Genomic DNA, 9,896 nt, shown 5'->3' on the forward strand with positions numbered 1-9,896 from the left:
AAATGTTCGTCGCTCCACAAAATGGCCCCAGATTGTCCTTTTTAAGTTCTTCTAATCATGGTTTCCTTTTCAGTAATTTTTCGTAATTTAGAAAATCTCCCCCTTTCTTATGACTGCCATTTTCTTTTGTCATCACTGTGCTTGCTGACCTCAGCATCTCTTATTTCCTAGTCAGCCCTTTTAAATCCATTGAGGATTTATCTAGATAACCAGATAACTCTCAGAATGTTCATGTTATCCTTGGGGAAGAGTTGGTAGAGCATCCTAGCCAGGGTAGAAGACATATATGTAAGTGATTAGCAGATGAAAAAGTATCAACTTTCCTAACCCTCAAATAGCTACAGAGAAGAAGTTTATCTACTTCTAGCAAAGTGTTTATCACACTCTATTTTGATCGCAGTAAATGTCTCTTCCATTCTCTGGTGAGCTCCTTGATGAAAAGGCCCATACAATCTTCCTATCTGTTTCCTGTGCATGTTGAATGCTGCGCTTGGTACATAGAAGGGGCTTGGTTTATTTTATGAATATTCTAGGTGCTGAGTAAGCAGTAAGTAGACAGAGCTCCTGGCCTCATGTGGCTTGCATTCTGGTTAGGGCAAGGAGTGGGAGGGAAGATAAGGTGTACATAAAGCGGTAAGTACATGGCATACCAGAAACGAATCAGTGGTAAATAAAATATATAATACAATAATTTATATAAATGTAAATAAATGCATAGAAATAATATATAAATTATTTCTTCCCCTGCTACTATGTAAGTTTCCCCAGGACAAAGGGTATGTCACATGCAAATCTAGCACAATGCCTGATACATAGTGAGTAATTAATAGATATGTGGAATAAGAAGTTGTACATACGTTACCCCAGAATCACTATATCCTCAACAATAAGAGTTCCATAACTGTTCCTAAGGCAGGCCTATTTGAGGAGATGTGTCATGCCATTGCCTGCCGTCTCCCTGGTCGAGTCTGTTGGACTCCACAGTTTGGGTTCATTCCATTCCCCCTAACTTTTCCATCACCTTACCAGCTTTGGGAGACTGCCCAAGGAAACCTAACCCTCTCATTCCTATAGTGGAGCCCACACAAGCCGTGGTTGATCTTGATGCTGCACATATCAGCCACGTCCACCTACCCACTGCAATTCACCGTCTGCCCAGTTGCCCCATTGTAAAGACAAGAATGTCCTGAAGTCATATTCCAGAGTTCAAGTAAATTAGACTCAGCCCACAGGCCTCACATCTGTGCTCACAGTGTTAAAGAGTGCTGGAAAAAAGAGCTGACAATGAACTGAAGAGGTCTTTTTTTTGTTTTTTTTTTTTTTAGGCATTTATTTATTTTGAGAGAGAAAGAGAGAGCAGGGGAGGGGCAGAGAGAGAGAATCCCAAGCAGGCTCCATACTGCCAGTGTGGAGCCCGACATGGGGCTCGAACCCATGAACCGTGAGAGCATGACCTGAGCTAAAATCAAGAGTCAGACGGTTAACCTACTGAGCCACCCAGGCATCCCTGAACTGAAGAAGTCTTAAACATGTTATCCTGAAGAGCAGGTGCAAAGTGGGTTCCATTCAGTTATTGTTATCTTGAGTTTAAGTAAACAGTGTACTTAGTCGCTAATTATATTGCCCTCTTAAGCCCTCCACTCCAGGTAATGAGAAGGGAAAATAATTTCCTGCTCTCTGCAGGTGGTCTTAAAGGTGCTTTGCCTTTTGGGGTTGGTTATGCCCAGAAGCCTTCAGTACTCAGTCATTTATTAAGCCCAGTCTGTTTGGTCATAGATTTAACTTTTAATGTTCATTGGGTTTTATTCTCACCACCAAAGAGAAGTTGGAAAAAAAAAATGGACCAACTGAATATCCTAAGGGGGAGTGGTATCTAATTAGAATGTTCTTGCACATGACAAATCACTTTGATTTTAGCTTGCTAACTCAGCTCTTTTTTTTCCATTTGACAGGAGGCAATGTCTAAAATGAGCAAAGTTGGGAAAGTCGTGTTTCCCAGACTTGAGGATAAAAGGTAAGTTTGTATTTTTTATATGCACAATACTGAGGAATGAGGACATACAAGGATAAGTAACTGGAGAGCTAGAATAAACCTTGGGGGCTTCTAATCCAGTTCTTTCATTTAATAGTTGATACAACTGAGTCCCAAAGAGGTGAAGTTACTTTGTTACCTAAAGTCACAGAGCAAGGTAGGGCCAGACCAGTGGGTCAAATACAGACTTCTGAACTCTCAGACCACTAATCTTTTCCCTATGTCATTAGCTACAAGTCTGGTCTTTTGTTCTAAAATGGGGGATCTCTTACATCTTCCATTAAAGGACACAGTAGCATCTGTCTGTCCTTCCACCCTTTGCATCTCTTGGCATTGGGGACTACAACATGACCTTGGTCAGTATTTTAACCCTAATTCACAAAATACTACTTTACTGAGCTCCTGCTATAGGCAGCACATTATGCTAATTTGCCTGTGGCCAGGGTTTAGAGGGGAATAAGACATAATCTTCTGTATGCACATAGATCATTTCAGAACGAAAAGAGAGGTTCTACAATAGAAGTATTACCAGGTGACAAAGTAATCCAAGGAAGAAAGGAATGTGACCCTGTAGGGGTGAGAGAAAGCTTTTGAGAAGAGACAAAGTCTACACTGTCTTTAATGCTTAAAAGAAATGGTCTCACAGACCAAGACAGGAAAGGACATTCTCAGTAGAGGGAATAACATGTGCAAAGTTATAAAGGTGCGAACAGCTTGCTATATTTAGATAACCATAAACAACATAGAATTCTGAAATACAAAGTGTGAGATGGAGAGTGGCAGGAAGTACAATAGGCAAGAGGGGGATGTGGAGGGGGTCATCTCATAAGGAGCTTTGAGGCCGTGATGGAAACCTCATCCTATGGGCAGACTGGGGATACTGAACTTCAGGCAGCGGTAGGACCTAGCCAGACGCAGATTTTAGAAAGATCCCTGTCAGAGAGTGAATTAGAGGACCCAAGGGTAAAAGCAGAGAGGCCACACGGAAGTCTTTTCCATCTGGGTGACAGATGAAAAACACCTATATTAAGTCATTGGCACTGAGTTTAAAAATGGAAGGATAGGGGTGCCTGGCTGGCTCAGTTTGAGAACATGCGAGTCTTGATCTTGGGGTCATGAGTTTGAGCCCCACATTGGGTGTACAGGTTACTTAAAAAATAAGATCTTTCTCAAAAAAATAAAACAATGAAAATGGAAGGACAGTTGTCCAAGTGGCTTTTATAATTTTAGGGATGTATTTGAAGTTAAGCATAAAAGCAAATCCCACCTCTGTAACAGGCAAAGGTGCTGATCCCACCGAAGAAGCATGATCAGTATTTAACAAAGTTGGAAATGTCCATGGAAAAAGCAATCCAGTTCCTTTTAATTTTCTTAAAGCAGGTTTCCACATGGAGTTAGATTGTTAACCCTCCGAATATAAAGCCCTCCCTGAATTCTGGAGTCAGAGAGGCAGGCCATTTTACATGGGGGAGCTCAAGTCAGGAGCATTGAGAGGTCTGAGTCCCCACTGGCCTTGGAAGTCATCGGCTAGCAGCTTCCTCCTTTTGTAGAAAGATTCTTGTTCTTCATCTCTGCTCTGACCCTCCCAAGACATTTGAGGGAAGTCTATTTTTAAGTTCTTTCAGTAAATCCACATGTTCTTTTGAAAAGCATCCTTAGCTTGTCAGCTGGGAGCCCTCCTCTGGGGAGGCAGCACATGTGGTGCTCTAGCACCATCTACAGGCAGCCCAAGGTTTGCAAGTAGAAAGCTAACACTTTCTTATGAAAGACTTCAGCATCTCCTCAGTACCTCAAGTCACATTACTATCTGTACGGGATGTTTACTTAGGTCTGTGCCCCACAGAAGCCACTGACTGAGTGTGGGGAGAATAAGAAGAGAGGAAATTCAGCTGATTTTAAAATTTAGGACTACAGAGAGCATAATCTAGTGACTCTGGTTCAATATGCTTTTTTCAGAAAGATCCTCAATCTCATCCTTCTACCCAGACCAAATTATCTGTAAACGTAGTCACTTAAAAGTGCCCTGGGGGGAAAAAAAAAACCGTGCTTCAAAGAGAAGGATCAACAGAGTAAAAAGGAAATCTGCAAAATAGGAGAAAATATTTGTGTATCATATATCTAATAAAGGATTAATACATAGAATATACAGAGTACTCTTAAGACTCAACAACAATAGGGGCGCCTGGATGGCTCAGTCGGTTAAGTGTCCGACTTCAGTTCAGGTCATGATCTTGCGGTTTGTGGGTTCAAGCCCCGCCTTGGGCTCTGTGCTGACAGCTCAGAGCCTGGAGCCTGCTTCACAGTCTGTGTCTCCTTCTCTCTGCCCCTCCCCCATTCACGCTGTGTCTCTGTCTCTCAAAAAAATGAATGAACGTTAAAAAAAAATTAAAAAAAAAAAGACTCAACAACAACAACAACCCAAATCAAAAGTGGGCACCGATCGTGAGTAGATATCCCTCTAAAGATTACATACAAATGGCCAATAAGCACATGAGGAGATGTTCAACATTGCTAATAATTAGGGAAATGCAAATCAAAACCTACAGTGAGATACCACCTTACACCCATTAGGATGATTACCATGAAAAAAGAGAAAATAACAAGTGTCAACAAGGATACGGAGAAATTGGATCCCTTGTACACCATTGGGAGAAGCATGACATGATGCAGCCACTGTGGTGGTTCCTCAAAAGCTAAAAATAGAATTACCATATGATCCAGAAATTCCACTTCTGGGTATGTACCCAAAAGGACGGAAATCAGCATCTCAAACAGAAATTTCTACTCACATGCTCATAGCAGCATTGTTCACAGTGGCTAAAATGCGGAAGCAACCCATGTAGCCAGTGGCGGGTGAATGGCTAAAGAAAAGTACATGCATACAGTGGAATATTATTCAGCCCTAAAAAGAAAGGACATTTTGACACATGCCACAACATGTGTCAGTCCCATTTACAGATGAAGAAATTTAGACACAAATGGATTAAACAACTTACCCAGGGTCACAACATGGATGAACCTTGAGGGCATGATGCTAAGTGAAAAAAGCCAGTCAGAAAAGGACAAATATTATAGGGTTCCACTTATATGAAGTACATAGAGTCAAATTCATAGAGAAAGTGGAATGGTGGTTGCCATGGGCTGCAGGAAGGGGGAGAATGAGGAGTTGGTGTTTCATGGGCACAGAGTTTTAGTTTTGCAAGCTGAAGAGCTGTGGATGGAATGGTGATGGTTGCACAGCAGTGTGAGTGTATTTAATGCCGCTGCGGTGTATACTTAAAAATGGCTAAATTTCATGTTATGTATATTTTACAATAAAACATTTTTTGAGAAAAGGAAAAAGCACGGGGGGAAAATGTGCCTTGGACCTCAGCTTCCCATGTGTAAAAAAAAGGAAAAATATAGTCTATCCATCTTTTGGTGTTCCAGGATAATGGAAGGATATAAGAACAACATTAATCCCTACTTGTGAACACTTGACAGCTCACAGAATATTTCATGTCTAAAATTCAGTCAATCTGTGACGGAGGTATGGTTATCATCCCTCTTACGGCAGGGAAACGGAGACACGATTTAAAGAAGTTGTCCAGGGGCACCTGGGTGGCTTGGTTGGCTGAGTGTCTGACTCTTAATTTTGGCTCAGGTCATGATCCCAGGGTTGTGGGATCAAGCCCTACATCAGGCTCTGCACTGAGCATGGAGCTTGCTTAAGATTCTCTCTCTCTTTCTCTCTGCCCCTCTCCCTGCTCACGCTCTTTTTCTCTCTCTCTAAAATAACAAAAAGAAAAAATTTTTTTAAAGTTGCCCGAAGTCACCCAGACTTCTCTGCCTGTGAAGCCAATACTTCTTCCACTGGGCAAAGAATAAGACCAATGAACAAAGTTGCCGCAAAGTTGTCAGGATTAAAATTGAAAATCTTCAGGGCACCTGGGTGGTTCAGTTGGTTAAGTGTCCGACTTTGGCTCAGGTAATGATCTCATGGTTCATGAGTTTGAACCCCACGTTGGGCTCTCTGCTGTCGGTGCAGAGCCCACGTGGGATCCTCTGCCCCCCACTCTCTCTCTCTCTGCCCCTCCCCTGCTCAGACTCTCTCTCAAAAATAAATATTTAAAGAACAAAATAAAAAGTAAAAATTGAAAATCTTCAAGTATATGAGGTTATTGACCCAAATGGAGATATCCATCTCATATAATATAAGAAGTATTTAATGGGAAATTGTCATAGAGTATTGTTAGAAGGAGAAAACTTCTGTCCCCAAAATCATTCTATGATTAATAAATCTCGAGGCTCATAGAATGGGTTTTAGTAGAATCTACTTAGTGCAAAAGTGCTGATAATGTTGGAATATTAATTTTTTTAATGTAGTAACCATAATTGGCACTGATAACCCTAAGATCTGGACACTATTCTCAGTGTTTTTCATTCATTGCCTCATTTAATTCACCTAACAGCTCTATCGAGGTAGATTCTATAATTATTCCCATTTACAGATAAAGAAATTTAGATACAAATTGATTAAGGAACTTACCCAGGGTCACACATGGCTTGGTAGATTCTGGAATGTTCTGGAAAGAACTCTTCTGGAAGGAGTTCTCAGGAAAGAAGTCCTCTGGAAGGAGGTTGGCTTCCTCAGTCCCATGTCAACCCCACCTCATGTCAGCCCCTCCCAACCAAGAGGAGTAAGGACAAAGTTACAAGTGTTCAAGTATAATTTGTCTTAGCTGCTATTATCCCTTTCAAAATCAGCCTGCCTCGTGGCCAACACCACATTCTAACAGGTCCAGGGATAACAAGTCTACCAGGACCCAGATGGAGAGGAGGATGGGAGGGCAAGATCCACCCAGGGATGCCTGGACGGCAGGGCACAACTAGAGGGAAGGCCTTAGTGACATTTTCACAGGATTGTACTCCCAGATAAAGCAGTCTGCAAAGGAAAGGTAGGTGTGGAATCCACAAAGGGTGATGAAAATGTTCAGTCTCTTCTCTTTTCGGGCTGTGGTTTTTAAACCAGTCATCAAACCTGGGGCTAGTCATAAACGAAATATTTATGAAAGCTGGGAGTGAGAAGGGGCCTGTGTTGAGCCTAAGCCTCTTAGTATGTTATAGTGGAGGCTGTGAAGTCAGACAGACCTCAGTCTGCATTCCAGCCTTGCCAGTCTTTAGCTGTCCTACTTTAGATACGCCTCTCTGAGCAAATGTCTTCCCTTCTACAATGAGGATAATAACACCCCACGTAGGTTAGGGATAATAGCGATGAATCATGCTGATCCATTGCTCAGGATGCTAGAAGCATTCACAAAATGGGAGACGTCTACATGACCATAAGGGATATATTCCTGTTCTTCTGAATATAAGGGGAAGCTGCATCGCGGTTGTGTCTGAGATCATTCAGCATATTCATTTTTCTCCCACAGATACTATGACAAGAAATACCAAGTATTCCTGAAGCTGGTTGAACACCAGAAGGAATATGCAGCAATCATGAAAGGAGACTGAGCAGAGCGTGCAGGTGCCAGTGCCAGAAGGTTCTGCATCACTACATCAGGGATTTCTGTCTTATCTTATATTCAAGACCCTTTAGGTATCACTCTATCATTTCTGTATCGTCTCTTAATAAAGGCAACCGAGACGTGTGCAACCAGAACTAGAGTCTTCCATCCCAAAATACCACCATGATGTAGTTAGCAGTTTCTGCAGACACTACCATAAAGACAGAAGTTTTCCATAAGGTTATAGGGTCTCCCATGGGACGAGACCTTGGAGCCCATTCAGCCCAGGGAAAGCTTGCACTGGTTGAGTCACTGTCAGCCATCAAACGAAAGACTTGCATTGCTTTAGGTATGACAGCTAATGTTTATTTTATAGGGTGGCTGAAAGCCTATTATTAACGTCTTATTTGGAAATAATTTCAAACTTACAGAAAAGTTGCAAGAATAGGAATTATGCAAGGAACACCCATGCATCTTTTACCTCTAATATTCACCCCATTGGCTTTACCAATTGTACATTCTTTCCACACACATATATATACATGTATATGTACATACACACACGTGAATTTTTGAGTCATTTGAGAGTGAATTTCCTTAGACTTTTTATATAGCACTTTTATTTAATTTTTCACTCATATTCCAGTTTTGTCAATAACTCAGTGTCCTTTATGGCATCCCCCCCCCCCGCCCCTCCTGTGTAGGATCCAATCTAGAGTCAGATACTGCATTTAATGACAGAATCCTCATCTTGCAATTACCATGTTAAAAATAGGTACTGGTAGGAATCATCAGTGGATCCAGGAGGGAATTTTAACAAGTGGCAGGATGTATGCGTGGTCTTAAAATGTCTCCTCCCAGATTGTTTAGTACTTACAAGAGGAGAAACAACATTAACTATACAGGGAAGAAATGGGACAGCATCTTGATTGGGGGATGAAAATGAACTTCATATGGGTAGATGGACATCACGTGCCTCTAGATGTGCTAGCCTGAGGTCACAGCATCAGTCTGGCTGGGAATGCATAGCCTGAATCTAATCATAAAAAAAACATCAGACAAACCCAAAATGGGCAACATTCTACTTTTTAATGGACTATATTCTTCAAAAATGCCTGTGTCATAAAGACAAAGAAAGGCTGTGTAAAGTTTCCAGATTAAAGGAAACTGAAAAAAAACATAAAGACTATAAAAGCTTTCGATGGAGACAAGTATTTGAAGAAAAAAAAAAAGAAGGTTGATACCATAACACAGGCATAAACACACATAGACATACACATTTGTACACATACACACTCACACACAACATTCCAGACCCAAGAGTAACCACTAATGTTGGCTCTAGAGCCGCCATAATTCAGATGAGTTTGGATAGAGGACACGTAGACTTCAGCAGGTAGGGAAGAAAAGTCACTACAGGTCAGTCCATAAACATCATTTTATTTTTTTTTTAATTTAAATCCAAGTTAGTTGACACGCAGTGTAATAATGGTTTCAGGAGTAGAATTTAGTGATTCATCACTTTCATGTAACACCCAGTGCTCATCCCAACAAGTGCCCTCCTTAATACCCATCATCCATTTTAGCTCATCCACCCACCCACCTCCCTTCCAGCAACCCTCAGTTTGTTCTCTGTATTTAAGAGTCTCTTATGGTTTGCCTCCCTCTCTGTTTTTATCTTATTTTTCCTTCCCTTCCCTTATGTTCATCTGTTGTGTTTCTTAAATTCCACATGTGAGTGAAATCATATGATATCTGTCTTTGTCTGACTGACTCATTTCTTTTAGCATAATACATTCTAGTTCCACCCAAGTTGTTGCAAATGGCAGGATTTGATCACTAAGTAATACTCCATTGTATATATATATTACCACATCTTTATCCATTCCGTCAGTCTATGGATATTGAGCTCTTTCCACAATTTGGCTATTGTTGACAGTGCTGCTCTAAAGATTGTTTACAGGGACATGTGCCCCTTTGAATTAGCATCTTTGTATCTTTTGGATAAATACCTAGTAGTGCAATTTCTGGGTCATAGGGTAGCTCTATTTTTAATTTTTTTGAGGAACCTCCATACTGTTTTCCAGAGTGGCTGCACCAGTTTGCATTCCCACCAGCAAGGCAAAAGAATTCCCCTTTCTCCACATCCTCACCAACATCTGCTGTTTCCTGAGTTGTTCATTTTACCCATTCTGACAGGTGTGAGGGGATGTCTCATGGTTTGATTTGTATTTCCCTGATGATGAGTGATGTTGAGCATTTTCTGTCTGTGAGCCACCTGGGTGTCTTCTTTGGCAAAGTGTCTATTCATGCCTTCTACCCATTTCTTCACTGGGTTATTTGTTTTTTGGCTATTGAGTTTGGTAAGTTCTTTC

General features: G+C 41.2%; 1 protein-coding gene across 12 annotated transcripts in view; it reads left to right on the forward strand.

Moving 5' to 3' along the window:
• FGGY (FGGY carbohydrate kinase domain containing) overlaps window positions 1-7,673 on the forward strand; it is a 419,791-nt gene extending 412,118 nt beyond the window's left edge. For all 12 annotated transcript variants that reach the window (XM_045477592.1, XM_045477599.1, XM_045477591.1 and 9 more), the window contains 2 exons: window positions 1,953-2,014; window positions 7,447-7,673. In XM_045477592.1, the coding sequence (XP_045333548.1) occupies window positions 1,953-2,014; window positions 7,447-7,528 (144 nt within the window). In that variant the 3' untranslated portion in view covers window positions 7,529-7,673. The remainder of the gene's footprint in view (window positions 1-1,952; window positions 2,015-7,446) is intronic.
• Window positions 7,674-9,896: the final 2,223 nt, after the last annotated feature.

This window comes from Leopardus geoffroyi, chromosome C1 (assembly GCF_018350155.1).
Source record: "Leopardus geoffroyi isolate Oge1 chromosome C1, O.geoffroyi_Oge1_pat1.0, whole genome shotgun sequence".
Lineage (NCBI taxonomy): Eukaryota > Metazoa > Chordata > Mammalia > Carnivora > Felidae > Leopardus > Leopardus geoffroyi.